The sequence below is a fragment of the Protomyctophum parallelum genome (assembly GCF_964188405.1).
Source record: "Protomyctophum parallelum genome assembly, chromosome: 17".
Classification (NCBI taxonomy): domain Eukaryota; kingdom Metazoa; phylum Chordata; class Actinopteri; order Myctophiformes; family Myctophidae; genus Protomyctophum; species Protomyctophum parallelum.
The window spans coordinates 6,588,055-6,608,054 of record NC_139719.1 but is presented as its reverse complement, the minus strand read 5'-3'; the positions used below and the strand labels follow the sequence as shown (position 1 = coordinate 6,608,054).

The 20,000-nt window shown below is 45.3% G+C and overlaps 1 protein-coding gene across 1 annotated transcript in view; it reads left to right on the top strand.

Annotated features, from left to right (window-relative positions):
* The window catches only part of vwa2 (von Willebrand factor A domain containing 2), a 34,989-nt gene that overhangs the window by 13,943 nt on the left and 1,046 nt on the right, over window positions 1-20,000 (top strand). Inside the window, exons 4-15 of the mRNA XM_083787982.1 lie at window positions 1,459-1,592; window positions 2,241-2,350; window positions 4,900-5,097; window positions 5,724-5,857; window positions 6,625-6,754; window positions 9,265-9,320; window positions 10,235-10,342; window positions 10,700-10,890; window positions 12,240-12,512; window positions 17,618-17,735; window positions 18,802-19,085; window positions 19,601-19,868. Of these exons, the coding sequence (XP_083644108.1) occupies window positions 1,459-1,592; window positions 2,241-2,350; window positions 4,900-5,097; window positions 5,724-5,857; window positions 6,625-6,754; window positions 9,265-9,320; window positions 10,235-10,342; window positions 10,700-10,890; window positions 12,240-12,512; window positions 17,618-17,735; window positions 18,802-19,085; window positions 19,601-19,868 (2,004 nt within the window). The remainder of the gene's footprint in view (window positions 1-1,458; window positions 1,593-2,240; window positions 2,351-4,899; window positions 5,098-5,723; window positions 5,858-6,624; window positions 6,755-9,264; window positions 9,321-10,234; window positions 10,343-10,699; window positions 10,891-12,239; window positions 12,513-17,617; window positions 17,736-18,801; window positions 19,086-19,600; window positions 19,869-20,000) is intronic.

The following is a 20,000-nucleotide window of genomic DNA, read 5'->3' as shown; positions in this document are numbered from 1 at the left end:
GTAGGCTATAGGGCTGAAGTGGTTAGTGTGTTTTCTAATAATAATCAAAAAGTCCAATATTTTCCTCTGAGATGTAGCACAGTACAAAGTATTGAAAATTGTAAATACTGAAGTAAGCAAAAAATAAATAAACCTAAAAATTGTACTTAAGTACAGCACTTGAGTACATGAACTTTCAAGGACCAATGATGTATTTGGCTGTGGACCCCCCGTCTGAACATAATTTGTGCCAGGTACCCCCATACCATATAGAATTGTGTCGTTAAAATGTTTCCAAACGAATCCGCTACCATTTTGTACACTCTCTGAGTAAAAAAATAATGTAGATTGGGGGTCCCGCATGGATCAAAACGTTATCAAATTCGGGTCGGTGGTCTAATAATACATATACAATGCTGGGGGTGAATTCTTATATGGGGGTCCCTGGCATATGTTTTCAAACGGGGGTCTGCAGGTTAATATGTGTCAGTTTTGGGGTCCAAGCACTGGCACTGCTGTAGGAATGAACTGTGTGGTTAAGCAATTGTATAGCAATCTGTTCTGTGGTAACACTAATAAGGCAGCACACTGGCGACATCTAGTGGACAGGCAGAGGAGCACATGAGACAGGATGCAGACAGTGGTTGTATTGACATGGTTCTACTAAGCCAATGTTTGGGTCGTGGGCCAATTTTTAAGTGTTGCAACTTATTATCCCCTTTTGTCACATTTCTTTAAAAAAAGAAATAATTAAATATAGTTTCCTCCCCCACACACATTTCTGTGTTGTCACCGCGGTTGTATCCTATATCTGACTCACCTGCCAGTGAGGAGCTCCCACCGGGAGGACGTAGAGCCTTCGTCATACTCCTCCCGCCCAATGCCCAGCCTGTAGGGTGCATTTGGTTCTAGTTGTACTTGTACACTCCTAGGCCCCTTTTCCACCGGGGTTGAATCGGTTCCATTATTTTTCCCCCAAATAATCTTTTATCAAATGAATTGGTTCAAATAGCTAAAACTTGGTTTGGGACTCGATATATATATATATATAGATATGATATAAACCATCATAAAAAATTAAGAACGGAACCAGTTCTAGAACCAAAGTTATTTGGGTGGAAAAGGGGCCAGAGTTATGGGGCTCCTTGAAATTAAATAAGTTTGAAAACCACTGATCTAGCAACGAATACAAAAATCTAATTGTTAAAGTGCAGCTACAACTAAAATAATTGTGTAAATAGTACAGTAAGAGTATAAAACAGTAGTGCAACATCAACTGAAACAATCACAAATAATAATCACATGATGAAATATCATCATACAAACCTGTGTCATGTGTTTCGGTGTGCGTGTGTGTGCGTGCTTCTGCGTGTGCGTCTGCGTGTGTGTGTGTGTGTGTGTGTGTGTGTGTGTGTGTGTGTGTGTGTGTGTGTGTGTGTGTGTGTGTGCGTGCGTGCGTGTGTGCACATGTGTGCGTAGTGATGCAGTGCTCGGCTGCCATGGATGTGGTTTTCCTCATTGATGGGTCCTACAGTGTGGGGAAGGGCAGCTTCGAGAGGTCCAAACACTACGCCATTAAACTCTGCCAGGCCCTCGACATAGGACCAGACAAGGTGCGTACAGCACTAGCTCTGTTTGTTTGTGTCTTCTGCAGTGATGGAAAAAAAATACTCAAATGGCTTATTTACCAAGTAAAAGACAATATCAATATTGCAATGTAGACATACTCGAGCAAAAGTCCTTTAAGTCAAACTTTACTTGAGTAAAAGTGCAAAAGAATTGGTATCAAAACAGTAAAACCAAACCAAACCAAAAGTAAAGCCGATCTACAAGCTCACAATGCACGGGATGTGACACAGCTGGGTCAAAATAGCAGACCCTGTGTCTCCCTGCTTGGCACTCAGCAGGGTTGGATAAGTCCCTGTGCCATACTAGCGTCATGTCCAGGGGGTGTACTTGTACATCAAGCTGCCTCCCAAGATAGGCTCCTGCCCTATGGGCCTCATGGTTCAGCAAAATAGGCTTACTTATTATTATAATCATTGCATATAGAGTGTTTGTTCAGTTCCAGTTCCAATGTTATCTCACTTGTTCATCCTGTATCTATCCTGATTGGATTGGTATCCCTACCTGAAAATGCATTTTCTGCATAATAATGAGCTGGAGAGACAGGGAGACCCGTGTAACTGAACAAACATGAGTACTATCAAGATAGAACTATAACACTCATTTTAATCAGAGAAAATCGTATTTCGTTTCAGGTGCGAGTGGGTTTGATTCAGTTTGGCTCTTCCCCTCGGCTAGAGTTTGCCCTGGACGCTTACACCACCAAGGCAGAACTGAGGAGGAACATGAAGAAGATAACCTACAAGTATGTCCTCTCCTCTCCTCTCCTCTCCTCTCCTCTCCTCTCCTCTCCTCTCCTCTCCTCTCCTCTCCTCTCCTCTCCTCTCCTCTCCTCTCCTCTCCTCTCCTCTCCTCTCCTCTCCCACTACAACAGTATCTTTCCAATATGGCTACTGTAGCCTATTGGGACCAACTGGACCTTTGGACCCGTAATAAGTCTGTAACTCTTACTCAGTGTACAAATGGAGCCTTAATAATAAATTCTGTAACTCTGAGCATATTTGAAATTGAAGAGTTTGAGAACTATGCACTGCACAGATGCAGCGCCTTCGCAGCAGCAGCAGCTCTGCATTACTTTATGTCCAGCTTTCCTGCTCCATTTAAAATAAAGGAGATTCCACCGTCACACTTGGCGGGCGTGAAATGCTGATTTCACGCATCTGTTGAGGAAACCCTGTCGTTTTACAAGCACATACAATGAGTGTTTGTGTCAGCTTCCTTCTACTGCTGACAGTGAATGAAGACGTCTCGTCCAAACCCGGTCCGTCCGGCCCGAGTTCACATTCCTGCAGCCCATACAATGAATCCGCTGAGGACAAGGACTAATGGTGGCTTTAAAACTGATCCATGTGGGACAGAGCAGGAAGGCATTCAGATTTCACACAGTATTCTGGGAAATGAGCGGCTCAAGCAAGAACAGGAGGACTTTAAACAACTTAAAGACGGGGCGCTGTGTAACAGAGCATCATTTCAGATGTTTCTCTAAACCTATTAAAGACCTGATGCCGATTAAGTAGTTCAGAAATGTTCAAAAATAGCAGATGTACAAGCTCACGACGTGACACGCTGTGAGATTGTATATCTGCAATTGTTTAATGGGTTATCTTATCCTAAATAATAGAGATAGGAAGAATCCTACACTGCTTTTACCAAAGCAAATCAGGCCATGCCGTGTCTTTTCTTAACTTTTAATTTATTTGTATAAATTCTCACACACACACACACACACACACACACACACACACACACACACACACACACACACACACACACACACACACACACACACACAAATGACTTGTGGGTTCTGCAAAGGAAAAACTAATTAATTTCAGATTAGGTGTGGGTGGTCACTGGATATTAGATAAGCTGCAAGCTGGCAGGTCAAAGATAAGGCAGAGTGTTTGCGTGTGTGTTTGTGTGTGTGTGTGTGTGTGTGTGTGTGTGTGCGTGCGTGCGTGCATATGTACGTATGTGCGCACGTATGTGCGCGTGTGTGTATGTGTGTGCTAGCGTCAACCTCCAACAGCAAGAACTTAACAAACCAGGATTTATACTTTTCTTGTTTTATAAATAATAATCTGTTGTCATCGAGATCAAGATATTCTGATGGGATACACCGAACTATAGCAACGATTTGCTGATCAGAATACAGAGTTATTTAATACTTATTTTATTTTAACAAACAAACAAACAAAACACACAAAAGGTTCATTTTGTTACAATTGTACATCATGTGCTACAGAAACAACTGCCCAATAGGCTGTATACATAGCAGCCATATTGGAAAGAAAATAGGCCTCTTACTAGTACAGTTCCTTACTACCACAGGGTTTTCAACCCTTTTCATATCAAGGTCCATTATTTATTCTGCTGTAACTCTTGAGAGTGTAAAATGAATCGCTTTACACTCTCAAGAATTAAAGAGTTTGTCCATATGGTTACCAACTCCCCATCATTTAGCTGGGGACCACCTGGAACCCCCTCAAGGACCACTGGTGGTCCCCAGACCACTGGTTGAAAACCACTAACTTAAACTAATAAAGTGTTGATTCCATTTGTACACTCTCAGTCACACATCCGTAAGGGGCCATTTGGAACCCCCTCAAGAAGCCACTGTGAGGGTCCCTTGGACCACACTCCGAGACCCTCTGTAGCAGTGTTTCCAGTGAGCCTGCATGGCACATACGATATCAGCACCCTGACTCTGTTTGACCAGAATGGCACAGAGCCTTCATTAGTATTATTGGTAATCTGTAAAGGAAGTACAGTAACGAAGAGGCCCAATTTTCTTTCCAATATGGCTGCTCTGCATAGAGCCTATATGCACAAGTCGCAGGGCGCTTACTGTGGAAAGTGTGAATTATGGACTACTACTTCATGTTGTCAGTTAACCCATTCTGAGCTGAGATCAGATTCATACGAGGTTTCCGCCGGACACACACTGGTCTGATGAACCCATTCTGACCTGAGATCAGATTCTAAAAATGTCAGTCGCTCTTCGATTTTTCAAAAATAGCAGACCTACAAGCTCGTATCGCGCCACTCGATGGCATAACATGATGCCGACACCAAAATGGGTGCCCGGTCAGAATGGGTTAATTGTTCAATTCATTTGATCGGGTCACATTAGTCTGCCTATACTTACCCTACAATATCTCCCCTCCACAACAGCTGATTCAAATCCCTCATCACGGGACACCGGGAACTCGTGGTTTGGATTAATTATGACCCAACTTTCTTTTTCTTCTTTTCTTTTATTTTCCCTTTGATGCACGATGTGCCTCCTTGCAGGGGGGGCAGCACCCAGACAGGTCTGGCCATGAAGTTTCTCCTGAGGAAAGGCTTCCCGGGAGGTCGCAACGCCTCCAGCGTGGCCCGGATGGCCATTCTGCTGTCGGACGGGCGCTCCCAGGGCAACGTGGCGCCGGCGGCCGCCCGGCTGAAGGAGAGCGGAGTGGTGCTGTTCGCCGTGGGCGTGCGCTACCCCAGGTACGAAGAACCTTTCACTAAACGTTAACCCATTCTGACCCGAGATCAGATTCATACGAGGTTTCCACTGGACAACACACAGGTCTGATTAACCCATTCTGACCTGAGATCAGATTCTAAAAAAATGTCAGTCGTTCTTCGATTTTTCAAAAATAGCAGACCTACAAGCTCGTAGCGCGACACTCGGTGGCGCGCTAAGAGCTTGTAGATCTAAAGCACGACATGATGCTGACACCAAAATGGGTTCCCGTTCAGAATGGGTTAATGTACACGAGAGCGAGAAATAGAATACGTCGCAAAAATATCAGCTTTTATGGTGTATGTTGGAAAAGCAGAATGAGAAGCCCCGTTTGCCTGGGTCTGCTAATCACTGCTTATAAACCTTTGAGGGGGCTAGTCTCGACCGCGGCCCGGTCCGCCCGAAAGATTGAGCGCTCTTTGTTCCACTTTTCCCACGTGTGACATGTGTACAGCATTTGTGTAAAAGCACAGTTTCAGAACGGCCCCTTCACTCACTTCATCGAAGTCAGTATGCACCCTGGAAGAAAATGCCCACCCCTGGCCTTATAGGTCATCTACAACTGTGCATATCTCTCTCTCTCTCTCTCTCCCTCTCTCTCTTCCAGGTGGGAGGAGCTTCATGCTGTGGCCAGTGAGCCCATGGAGAGCCATGTTTTCTTTGCCGAGCACTTCCACGACGCCGTCAATGGCCTGTACACCACACTGACCACCTTCAGTGTGTGTAATGCCACGCCTGCAGGTAACACATATTAAGAGTAATATCTCAAATTTATATAGCACTTTTTTCAAATGTATTTTACCACCTTTTCGAAACAATGACACAGCACCGTCGTAACGCCAGATAGCATCTGCTATTTTCGCCCCTAGAATAGGGATGATAGTAAGTTAGGTTAATGGGGCACAGTGGAGCTCAGTGGTGCTGTTGCCTCACAGCTTGAAGGTCCCTGGTTCGATTCCCGCTGGGGATGCTGTGGGCATCAGCACCCATACCCTCCATACACTAGGTGTGGTTGACGAAAGGACAGGTGGATCTGTGTGGAGTTTGCATGTTCTCCCTCTGTCCCCTAGGGTAGGTAGTACCCTCACAAAAACATGCAGTAATCCTGGTCTCTATATCGCTGGTGAACTGGGATGGAGGGGAAATTAACTGGTTGGAGTGACGTGTTCCTTCCACGCGCATACGTCGTACCGGGGAAACTCCTCCCCGTTAGGTCTGCTCAATCCTCATGCATTGAAGGAAGCATGAGCTCAGTTCAGGGCTCTCCCCAAGTTGGCAGAGGGAGCGTAGTGCCCACAATTACAGCTGGCACCGGATGAAAAAAAATGGATGATAAAATCTTGTGACGGTAAAAGCTAGGGTTTAGGCGCCATCTGGGCGCCACACCAAAGGAAGAGGGAGTCCCCTCCCCCTCTCTACCCCTCTCCCCATCCCTAAATACCTCCTCTTCTTCTCTTCCTTCCCGTCTAACTGTGAATCATCCCTCGCTCCCGTCCCCATGTCTCCAGGCTGTCAGGTGGAGACGTATCCATGCGAGAGGAAGACCTTGGAGACCGTCAAAGAACTGCAGGGCAACTTCATGTGTTGGAAAGGCTCTAAAGGCTACTCCCCGTACACCTCCACGTGCCCTTACTACAGGTGAGACCACCTCACTGTCACTGTCACATACTGTAGACCAGGGGTGCAGTACTTAGTTTAGACAGTTCTTGGTTTAGACTAGGCATTGGTTAGACCAGTCTCTCTCATTTGCATTGATGTCTTACGTCGTCATTTAGTGCCCTAAGCAAACATTAAACTCCATAGACATGGCTGGCAAATGATTTACGTCATAAGTGCTCTAAACAAACATTTGGCTGCCATGACGGCTGCCATATGAAGTAATCTTCAAAAGCCATGGATGTTTCCATCAGAGCCATCTAATAGAAGAGTTACGATATTGGTAATATATGGTACAAGCTGGAGTTGGAAATACATTGTCTTCAACGAGGGCGGCGCAAATAAGAGCTATTTGTACTATTACTACAAAACAATCTAAAATAAAGTGATTTAAGATCATTAAAGCTGGGCTGTTGCCCGAGTCCAATGCATTTCTGCCTACTTCCGGTCCGGGACATGTCCCAGTTGGTTGTCCCCATTCTCAATAGAAGTATGTAGGAGAGCCGCCATTGGACTGGCCCCATGAAGTGAACGCAGTTTGCGTAACTCTGTCTATATCTAAGGCTCTGGTCTCCATGGGGTCCCCAGGAAAGGTTATTATCCGGTGTGGATACGCTGGTTGTGTCTCTTCAGGTTACCTAACAGACTGAAACTCTTGTCACACTGTTTACAATAGAAGGGCTTTTCTCCCGTATGGACACGCTGGTGATTTTTCAGAGTGCCCAACATAGTGAAAGTCTTGCCACAATGTTTACAATAGAAGGGTTTTTCTCCAGTGTGAATACGCTGGTGTGTCTCCAGGTTACATAACTGAGTGAAACTCTTTCCACACTGTTTACAAGGGAAGAGTTTGTCTCCGGCATGGGCACGCTCGTGTTTCTTCAGGTTACCTAACAGATTGAAACTCTTGTCACACCATTTACAGTGGAAAGGTCTTTCTCCCGTGTGGACATGCTGGTGATTTTTCAGAGTGCCTAAAATAGTGAAACTCTTGCCACATTGTTTACATTGGAAGGGCTTTTCTCCGGTGTGAATACGCTGGTGTTTGTTCAGAGTGCCAGACTCAGTGAAACTCTTGCCACACTGTTTGCAATAGAAGGGTTTTTCTCCAGTGTGAATACGCTGGTGTGTCCTCATGTTACCTAACTGACTGAAACCCTTGCCACACTGTTTACAATTAAAGGGTTTTTCTCCGGTGTGGATACGCTGGTGCGTCTTCAGGTTACCTAACAGATTGAAGCTCTTGTCACACCATTTGCAGTTGAAAGGTTTTTCTCCCGTGTGGACACGCTGGTGATTTTTCAGAGTGCCTAACTCAGTGAAACTCTTGCCGCATTGCTTGCAGTGGTGTCCCTCGTGTGTCTCTCGTGTGTCATTTGGCTGTCCCTTCACTTCCGGTTGAGTTAACATCCTGGTAAACTGTTGACCACCTGAAGGTCTTGATTCTCCTGAGTTTCCTTGCTGCTGGCTCGTTGTCGGGAACAGTGCAATCATTGTCAAAGCTGCTGCTATGGTCCAAGAATGTGTCTGATGCGTGTGTGACCTTAACGATCCAAGATTTGTTAGAGGGTGCAATTATTGATCTCTGGTGAAATACTTCCCCAATAGGCCTCAACGTCTCTCTCCCTGTGGTTGATTCACGCTGTGCAGACTGGTTTTGAGGCGGGCTGATTCAAAGCTCACATCATCATTACGTTATCACTATGATGTCAGCCATGACCAAATATGGAGTTCCATGTAATTTACTGAGAGAAAGTGTCAACCCAATCAAACCTCAATTGTCTCATGATGAAATCATGTTCTAAAAAGTCCATAGACCCCAATCTACACTGTGTTAATTTAACTCTGAGAGCGTACAAATTAGCAGCGAGGAGACACGGCAAGCTGTCCTATGTTCAACAACACAGCCATGCAAAATAACATTGACAGCTATGAGGTGGCGAAAGCTTGACCTGCATAGTCTCTATCCCCCCTCTATCTGATCTGCCTGCCACATATATATATACAAGTAAGACGCGCAAACGCGGGAAGCGAACGCAGCTCGTAAATGGCAATAACAACAAATAGAATAAATTACATACTTTTTAAAGGTTTTCTTTTTAAAGTTCTCTCTTTTGTGTTTTTTTAAGATTTTATTTTTTAGTTAAGTTTTTTGAAGTTAAATGTTTTTAAAGTTTTTTTAAAGTTAATTTTTTTGGGTTTTTTGAAGTTTTTAAGATTTTATTTTTAAGTTAAGTTTTTTGAAGTTAAGTGTTTTTAAAGTTTTTTTTTTTAAGTTAAGTTTTTTGTGTTTTTTTAAGATTTTATTTTTAAGTTAAGTTTTTTGAAGTTAAGTGTTTTTAAGAAGGTTTCAACAACAAGCAACAACAGCATAACGTAACACATTGCAAGTGTATCAAATGCTACGATCAAGCAACAGTAAAATATATATTTTGTTGTGTGTGTGTGTGTGTGTGTGTGTGTGTGTGTGTGTGTGTGTGTGTGTAATACAGGTACAACAAAGTTTACATCAGACACCAGACAGTCTGCCATCGGACCATATGCCCAGGTAAACACTGCTCTCTCTCTCTCTACTTATTGTTACCAGTAAGACGCCCCGAGGGCGAGAAGCTGGACGCATCCGCCTGGGTGACGGCAGACTGCTGGGCGAGCGCTGGCACTTTGGTATGGGGGGGGGGGGGGGGGTCAGATCAACATATGGAATGAATTCTCTATGGCCATATATGGAGCCTTGAGTGTACAGCAGGGTTTGATAAGGTCAGATCAGCATATGGAATGTCAGAACAGGTTAGCTCCATATATGGAGATCTAAGGGTTGTAGCGGGGGTAGTGTCTTTGTCTTGAGTGTACAGCGTTTGATGAGGTCTGGCCATACATGGAGCGTTTCTTGAGTGCACAAGGTATGATGGGGTCAGATCAACATGGAACGTCAGAACAGGTCAGCAGGTTTTCATAGTAATCTGCGACCTATGGTCGCAATTATATTATCATACCATATCATGAAAAGTTTAATCCAGTGGTGGAAAGTAACTAAACTAAGTATACATTTACTCAAGTCGTGTACTTAAGTACAATGTTGAGGTATTTGTACTTTACTTGAGTATTTCCAATTTCCAGTACTTTTACTTCTACTCCACTCTGAGGGAAATATTGTACATTACATTTACTCCACTACAAGTATTTGAAAACTTTAGTTACTAGTTACTTCGAAGATTACGATTATTATAACAAAACACACTAACCACTTCGGCCATATTTTATTTTTGGTATTTTAAGCACAATACCAATACCTTTGTACTTTTACTAATTTTTTTTTATTCTGTTATTTTGGACTTTTACTTGTAACACAGTATTTTTACAGTGCAGTATTGATACTTTTTAGGGTATGTTTTTCCACCACTGGTTGAATCCATAGTAATTCCAGGCTGACTGTAGAAAGTGTATTTCTTCTCTGTCCTGCAGATCCCTGCGACTCTCAGCCGTGTCTCAATGGCGGAACATGTGTGTCTGAAGGTTCCGGGAGTTTCCACTGTGTCTGTCCACCTGGCTATGGAGGAGACCCACATTGTGGTCTGTATACTGTGTTACATCAGTGGTTTTCAACCCTTTTCACATCAAGATCCATTATCTTTTCGGCATTTGAGCCACCCACGACCACTAGTTGATTTAGCCTCTCAGACCCAAAACCGAAGAATATTTTGATATCGTTGGATAAGATTTGGTCCACTATTCCATGCTGTATTGATAAATAATTTAACTCGTGGGGTTAAATTAAGTAACGGGGCAAGTACTTTTACTTAAGTAAAACATTTGGGGTGCAAGTGTCCACAGCTCCTGCTCTGTCTCTGGACTGCTCAGTGGTCTCATTAGTATGGGTGTGTCCAGTGGAGGCAGCAGGTGGTCTCATTAGCATGGGTGTGTCCACAGCTCCGGCTATGTCTCTGGACTGCTCAGTGGACCTGCTGTTCCTTCTGGAAGGCTCTGCCACCGTCACGCTGGAGGGCTTCCTCCAGATCAAAGCCTTCCTCAAGCGCTTCCTGCAGGCCGTCATCGGCTCGGACACGCCCACCAAAGTGGGCTTGGCCGTGTTTGGCGGAGAGGCGCGGGTGGACGCCCAGGTGGGCGTTTACTGTTACTCCCTTTCAGCTCTGTCCTGCGGTCTGTCTCTCCTACACGGTCTATCGCTCAGCTGTACTGCTGTCTGTCTCTCCTACACGGTCTCCCTCTCAGCTGTCCTGCAGTCTGTCTCTCCTACACGGTCTATCGCTCAGCTGTACTGCTGTCTGTCTCTCCTACACGGTCTCCCTCTCAGCTGTACTGCTGTCTGTCTCTCCTACACGGTCTCCCTCTCAGCTGTCCTGCAGTCTGTCTCCCCTACACGGTCTCCCTCTCAGCTGTACTGCTGTCTGTCTCTCCTACACGGTCTCCCTCTCAGCTGTCCTGCTGTCTGTCTCTCCTACACGGTCTCCCTCTCAGCTGTCCTGCTGTCTGTCTCTCCTACACGGTCTCCCTCTCAGCTGTCCTGCTGTCTGTCTCTCCTACACGGTCTATCTCTCAGCTCTATCCTACCGTCTGTCTCTCATATGCTGTCTCCCGCTTAGATGTCCCAAAGTCTCTCCTACACTATCTCATGTACTGTTGAGAATGCACATTTACATTTAATTTAAATGGAGTAACGTGATTTTTGACAGCTTAAAACATGATCATCAGGTATCATGAATATACTAGGTCAGGAGGAAGATTATTTTTTCTAAAAAGTGTACAGAAAGTGTTAAAAGTATGTTTTTATGTGGCCACGCCACACGCACCAGTTCATTAAGTATGCCTGGTTTTCACCTTTAGCACCACCCACCTGAACTTAAGCCTCGCCCACAGCTGTTATATGATAATGGGGGAGGGGTTAGAGTTATGGTGTCACAAAAGTGGTGTGATTTCCATTAGGCCTTTTGACTAAAGGCTTTCAGCTTTCAGGAAGAAACCAAATATACACAGGGAAGACATATTTGAATATTATTATAACGACACCTGGGGGCTCTATTAGAGTATAATGTTAACTCCATAGACACAGACAAAAATCACGGCACTCCATCTTTAATTTAACTTTGTACTTCTACTGTTCCACTTCTACATCTCGGAGGCAAATATTGTACTTATTACTCCACTACATCTATCTGAAAACTTCAGTTAGCCTACAATGCTTTGTAGATTTAGATTATTATTACAAAACAAACATTTTCCAATTAAGCCCTATTTTATGATTAGTCTATTTGGAAAAAAGCAGGCCTGCAAGGTCACAGCGGCAACATTGTGAGCTTGTTGTTGGGCTATTTTTGGAAGTTTTTGATTAAAAAAAACTAAAAACAAAAACATTTTCGAATACAGGACTTTTGATTGTATTTCTACATTCTGATATTGCTATTTTTACTGCACAAAAAAAAGTCTTACTTCTTCCACATCATCACCGCAGGTGGGGAAGTTCATGGGCAACGTGCGGGGCCTACTCAACGCCGTGGAGGCCCTCCAGCCAATGGGAGGGAAGACGCACACGGGCCAGGCGCTCCGCTACGTGACGCGCCACGGCTTCGTGAGCGCGCCGGTGTTCGCCGACGTGTCGGACGACCTGCCACGCGTGGTGGTGCTGCTCACCGCCAGCCGCTCCGCCGACGACGTGCTGGAGCCCGCCAAGTACGCCCGGGACAGAGAGATGTTCCTCATAGGGGTGGGGCCAGAGTCCTTAAAGGTATATAAAGGGGACGGTGGCTGGGGAATCAAAACAATATTTTAACCCATTCTGACCTGAGATCAGATTCATACGAGGTTTCCGCCGGACACACACTGGTCCTGATGAACCCATTCTGACCTGAGATCAGATTCTAAAAATGTCAGTCGTTCTTCGATAATAAAAAAATAGCAGACCTACAAGCTCGTATCGCGCCACTCGGTGGCGCGATATGAGCTTGTAGATCTGCTATTTTTCAATAGCTAAAGCATAACATGATGCTGACACCAAAATGGGTGCCCGGTCAGAATGGGTTAAATATGTTTTAGGGATGTCGGCCATAGCCAGCTTGCCCAAATGTGATGACCTCGTCACATTTGTGATTGATTGATTGATTGAAATATTTATTAACAGTTTGTAGAATTTACAGTACATTTTAAGCACAAACTCAATACAAAGACTGTCAACTGTGAGTGGACGACCCAATTAAGCATTACACTTGTTTACAACAGGGTCCACATTGTTCAATTCATCAAAACATTTAAAGACATACAAACATTTAGAGACATACAAATAGACATTTTTATGTAGCTAAATTCATCATATGGGAAGCAAAAAAGGGAAAAGATACAATATACAGTGAGGGAAAATGGGGTGGGGGGTGGGGGGGATTCAGATTTTTACAGAGGCCAGTTTCGAATTGCAGCCATCCGTAGGTGCCCTTTGAGAGCGGTTTTGAAGGAGTCAAGGGATTCACATGTCTTAATGACTGTTGGTAGGGCGTTCCACATTTTGGTGGCATAGGAGCGAAAATAATTTAGTCCCTTGTTTGTGCCGAATCTGGGTTGTACATGGTTTGTTGCACTCCCTCTGGTGTTGTGGGTGTGGACTTCGTTTACATTAAGGAAGTATTTAGACAGGTACATGGGTATCTTGGTGGTGTATCGAATCTTGTGGACCAGACCCATTGCAAGATGCTGTACTCTGTCGACGACCCTAAGCCATCCCAGCCTGTCAAAGTGGGCAGGGGTGAGGTGGGTTCGGGGGGTGAGGCCAAGTAGGAGCCTGACCAGTTTGTTTTGGGAGGTCTGGAGCCTTGTTTTAAGGGCCTTTGAGGTGCTGTGGTACCAAGAGGTGGATGCATAGTCAAAGAAACCTTGTACGAGGGCTCCTGTTAAGGTCTTCAAGGTGTTTTTGCTGACCAGTGAGGAGATCCTGTAAAGGAATCTTGTTCTTTGATTGACTTTTTTGATTACGTTGGTGGCCATCTTATCACCGGAAAGATTGGCCTCCAGGATGGAACCTAGGTAGGTAATTTGATCTTTTCGTGTGATAATATTGTCACCCACTCTAACCAAGAAGCCATCTGCCTTGCTGAGATTACTATTTGATCCGAAGAGGATGGATTCAGTTTTTCCCAGGTGTAAGGATAGTTTGTTATCAGCGAGCCAGGTGCAGATTCTACCGAGTTCAGAGCTGAGGGTCTTTTCAACCTGCAGTTTGTTCCTGTCCGAGACCAGCAGTGCTGAGTCATCTGCGAACAGGAACAAGTTGCAGTCACAAGCTGAAGTCATGTCATTAACATATATTAGGAACAGTAAAGGCCCTAGTATGCTTCCTTGTGGGACGCCACAGCTCACTGGGAGGGGAGGGGACAGTGTTCCGTTCACCTCCACCATCTGTTCTCTCCCCTCCAGGTAGGATTGCATCCAGCTCACTGATGTGCTATCAAAACCAATAGCTTTAAGCTTGTTAACCAGTATGGAGTGGTTCACGGTGTCAAAAGCCTTTTGGAGGTCCAGCATGACCATGCCGCAGTATTTTCCAGCGTCCACCTCGTGTTTGATGTGGTCGCTCAAATAGAGGAGGCATGTGTCAGTGGAGTGGGATGTTCTGAAACCAGATTGGAACTCGTACAGCAATTTATTAGTGGCAAGATACTTTTCAACCTGTTCATAGACTATTTTTTCCATCACTTTTGAGATGGAGCTTAGAATAGAAATAGGGCGGTAGTTGCCAGGTTCTAATTTACTCCCTTTTTTGTACAAGGGGGTTACTTTGGCCAGTTTAAAATCTTGGGGGACCTGTCCCTGTTTGATGGAGAGGTTAACTATGTGGGTGATGACTGGAGCTATGGAAAAGGCTGAGTCTCTGAGAAATTTGGAGGGGATATTGTCATGGCCAGTGGCCTTGTGGGGTTGGAGGGCACTCAGTTTTTTAAGTACCTCCTCGGTTGTTACCATTGCCATTTTGAAATCATCTTTACAAACACCAAGGTTTTTGTAGAAGGCTTTGATGTGCTCTACACCAAAACGCCCAGAGTGGGAGGGCAGTTTGCTAACCAGCTTTGTTGCAATGTTTGTAAAGAAGATGTTCAGGTGGTTGGCTACATCAAGCTTGTCAGTGATGAGGGTGTTATTCGATTTGATGTTTATGTTAGTAAACCTGGTTTTTAGTTTCTGACCACAGCCTAGTTGGTTGTTTAGTAACTTCCAGAGTTCCCGAGGATTGTTTTTGATTTCCTCGGCTTTATCATTGATAAAGTTACATTTGGCAGATTTGGTCATGGCAATTACACCGTTTCTTAGCTCGTTACACTGGGTTTTTAGGTTGCACAGTTTGGTTTGGAGATTACTGTCGAAGCGCTTGGCTAGCATGGACTTGCATTTAAGAAGTTCAGAGCATTTGTTGTCTCTGGCTTTCATTGCAGTCAGTATGTCCGAATTCATCCATGGCTCTGAGCGGGTTTTGACCCTGATGGTTCTCAAAGGAGCCATGATGTTTAGTACTGATGTAAATTTGGTTTTAAAGCCAAGCCATGCTTCTTCGACTAGTGAGCTCCTGAGCACATCGGACCAATCCAGACTCTCCAGTTCAAGGTTAAAGGCCTCACTAGAGTAGGTTTTGAGGTCCCTAGATATGACTGTTTTGTGACAGTCAAACTTTAGTTTTTGTATTTTGCGGGTACAGAAAATCATAAAATGATCACTGAGCCCACATACAATAACCCCTTTCTTGGAGATTCTGGATTTGTCCGAGGTCAGAATGAGATCAATGACAGTTTGAGTAGAATCACACACTCTTGTGGGTTGGGTAATTAGCTGACTGACACCGTGCAGATCACAAAAACGACTAAATGACTTAAACACAGGTGCTTCCTTACGAAGCATATCCGTATTGTAGTCGCCAATCAGGATTTTCTCTACACAATCCTCCCCAGCCAAGCACCCCTCAAGTATATCATAGAAACCATTCTGATCGGGCGGTCTATAGACGGTGCCAACTAATACTGATTTAGCATTTTTGAAAATTAATTCAACCCACACAGTTTCAATTTCATCATGCTGTAAGTCAGTACGAGTAACATATTCAGTGTCTTTGTGAATATACATGCACACGCCACCACCATGCCTGTTTCTGTCGTTCCTAATGATAGTATAGTTTTCTATTTCTATCTCTGGATCCTTGGTGGATTGGTCCAGCTTTGTCTCAGAGAAACACAGGATATTTGCCTTACCGTTTTGAAAGAGATGCCTGATTTCAGCCAGTTTAGGGCTGAGGCTATTTACATTAAAATGGAACAGGTGAAGGCCGTTGGTTGCGATGATTGTGTTAATTTCGTCGGTGATGAAGTAGTCTGAGGTGTGACTGGGGATGGGCGGTGGAATGTCCGTGGCTGGGGTGTGAGTGGGGAGGGGCGGTGGAATGTGGGGGGGGGCGCCGTTGAACCTGGTAATGCCTGTAGTCAGATCCATCCTTATGGTGGCCGTGTTGACTGTAGACAGTGATACTGGGTCCGCGGCTGGGGTGGGGATGGGGGAGGGTGGTGGTCCATTGTCCTCAGTGGCCCTGGATTGACTGGGGGTGTGGGGGAGGGGGGGATGTTCCTCGATGATCGCTGCCGTTGGGTCGGTCCCAGCAAACAAGACGCCTGCAGCGGTATCCCGCGCCGATCTCGAAGTTGCGTCCGTGGACCATTCCGTGGTGGAGGCGGCGCTCTGGAGGGCGTGGAAGCCGTGGCGCGTAGCGATGGAAACGGTCGCTGTTTGCGGAAGCAACTGTTGCTGCTGTAAGTGTGGTCTCGCTTGTGAACGAGTAATCGGTCCAGGGTTGAAATGGACATCTCCCGACAGTAGCAAGCAAAGAATAATCACAGTTCTGCGATCCATTTTGCCAGTCGGGGGCTTGTACTTGCGACTCGGGTCTGCTGTTAACAATGCGTGGATCGCCGCCGATCCAAAAGACATGTGTTTACATTCCAAACCATCCAGGAGGAAAAAATCGCTGTGAAACTCCTCCGCTACGTCTCCATAACGTTCCATCTCTTCTTGGTGTAAACTCCATGTTGAATCAAAGAATGCGTCCGTAATCCATAGGATGAAGAAAAGGTAAAACGCGGAAAAAGTTGAGAACATAGCTACCGGTATGCGTTGCCTTGGCTGGAGAGAGCTCCTGGGAATGCGACTGCTCAGGTCGAGTGTCTGCTATAGGGGCTGTTTTAGCCCAAGGAGTGTTTTCCGTGCAAAACTAATGCTTGCAATGGATTCAGAATCATGAAAAACCCCTAGTTTGACATGTCACATCATGCTACATGCAAAAATTGCCTTATATAGGTTTTTAATGGTACCCCAAAAGGTCCTAGTAGACACATTTATGAACACATTTTGTGAAGAAAGCTAGTGGTAAGCATTTATTTTGCAGACTTTTGCAGACACATTTCGCTAACTTTCCCTAACTGTAGAGTTAATCTTTTTAAAATGAATCCGAAACATACATTTTGTAACCGTGATCAGCGACTCTTTAGTTATCGGCCGTGAATAAATCTTCTTTTGATTAGAATCGGGATCTGGGAAAATAATAATATGTGACAAAAGCACTTGAAAGAAACTTTAAAAAAATAAGTGGAGGTGGACAGGCGGGCATGGCCATCTTGTTTCCGGTTCATTGCCTGTTTACTCGATCGCACAACTGCATAGCAACCCAGAGCAAATGACCGCGACCAAGATCTCTCGTCATTGGCAGACAACGGGTGTGTTTGAAATGCCACGATATCTCGTCATTGGCAGGGAATGTGACTAGAGGGTTTAGGTGGTTAGGGGTTACTCACTGTTGCCTTGCCTTTACAGGGCCAACTGAACAACATCACCGGCAACCCCCAGCGAACTCTCACCTACCCCACAGCGGACAGGTTCAATGCCAAGGTCTCTGAGCTCAGGGCCAAGATCTGCAGTGTGGACAGCCAAGGTACACACACCACTGTTTCCCAGACAGTGGGTTGGGACCATATATATAACCCATTCTGACCTGAGATCAGATTCATACGAGGTTTCCACTGGACACACATTGGTCTGATTGACCCATTCTGACCTGAGATCAGATTCTAAAAAATGTCAGTCGTTCTTCGATTTTTCAAAAATAGCAGACCTACAAGCTCGTATCGCGCCACTCGGTGGCGCGATATGAGCTTGTAGATCTGCTATTTTTAAATAGCTAAAGCATAACATGATGCTGACACCAAAATGGGTGCCCGGTCAGAATGGGATAAACAAACTAACAAACAAATGAATGTAAGACATTGCATGAATAGAAAATAATTAAGTAGTGAAAATAGTTATCTACAAGCTTGCAACGTGGCGCAACAACACGTTGTCTGCTTGTAGATCTGCTATTTTCACTATGTGGGTCCCAGGAAGATTTGTCTAATTACTCTTTTGCGTCTCGACTTGAAAAGTTGGCAAACCACAGCACTGCAGTATACTGTTGGTCATTTCATACTAACTCAATAAGTGAATAAATAGTAAAATAAAACAATTTCACTTAAATCTCTATCCTGTGAGAATTCCCTCTCCTGATTGGATAACATTGGTATCCCAACCTGAAAAGACTGTTTACTAAAGACCTGGAGAGACATGGAGACTCCCGTTACTGAACAAACACTCTATATCAATGAGTACTATCAGAGCTGTTTAACACTCATATAATTTACCAAAGACAATCCTACCTTTAAAGCTGCGTTCTGCTACTTTTGTGTCCTACCTGTAATTTGAACCCAGGGCCCCTGCAAGAGCACCAACATGTCTACTGTTGACTTCTATAACAGAAAGCTCATTATAGCAGGATTTACCTTCATGCAGTACCACTTGTCAACCAGTAGGTGTCCTACCTGACCACAGGGTCTCCAATGGAAGGAGTAGTCCAGTGTCCAAAAGAGAAATGAGACGTTTGCCCTTGCAGGGACTTACCCCGCAGATTTCACATGGCGTGTACGTGTATACTCCTACAGTGCTGCTGCTGTACTTTGTTGTTTCAGGATGCCTGGGTCAATCGGTGGACCTGGTCTTTGCCCTGGACGCTTCGGGCGGCGTGGGCCGGGAGAACTTCGCGGCGCTGCGCGACTTTGTGCGCAGCGTCAGCGTGCAGTTCGACGTCAACCGCGACGTGGCCCAGATGGCGCTGGTGACCTACGGCCGCCGGGCCGGCACCGTGTTCGGCCTGGACACGCACGACACGGGCTCCGCCGTGCTCACGGGCGTGGCCGAGGCCACCTACATGGGCGGGGCCGCTTCCACCGGCGCCGCCCTGCTCCACGTCCAGGTGGTTATGCTTTCGCACTTTCGGATTTTTTGGGGGCGGGGGTCGCTCTTTTGGTTTCGTTTTTTTTCTTTTCGTTTTTGTCTTTTGAAAAGGCGTGGTTATAGTTTTGCTTTCATTGGTTTTAATGGTATTTTTTTTATTTTTTTTGTAATATGGATTAGTCAGGGCCGTCATTCAAAATGCTCTGAAAAATAGCTAATACCAGGCTAAAAACTCATAGAGTGTCACATCGCAATGCGTTGTGAACTTGTGACCAACAACAGGGCTTAGAATTGGCACAGCTAAAACCATATTGGAAGTTAAGTAACTAACTGTAAAACAAACGGAAATTATAAACACAATGCCCTTAGTTTTTTTTCTTACACAATAGGCCTACTTAATCTGACCTTTTGGTATAAAATTGTCAAAACTATTATACGGTAACCATGTCTTATTTATGTATGTTTACCGCTGTAACATAAACTGCCCAGTTTTGGGACACATGAATGAACTTGACCTTTGAACTTCCCGTCCAGTCCAACGTGCTGACGGTGTCCCGGGGGGCTCGCCCCGGCGTCAACAAGGTGGTGGTGGTGCTGACGGACGGCTCGGGGGGGGACGACGCGGCCGTGCCGGCCCGGAAGCTGCGCGACGCCGGCGTGGCTCTGTTCGTGGTCGCCATCGGAGACGTGCAGAAGGAGCGGCTGCTGAGGATCGCCGGCACCGAGGAGCACATGATCGCCGTGCCCTTCTACGAGGACCTCAAGTACTTTGAGGACGTTCTGGTGCAGATGCTGTGTGCCGGTGAGGGAACAAAAAAATAAGACAAAAAAAGGAAGACATTTTAGGGGGCAAGTGGCTCAGAGTGGCCCGGATGGGAAGGTGAGGTTCCCAGTTCGATCCCGGGCTCCTCCAGAGTTAAGTGTCAAAGTGTCC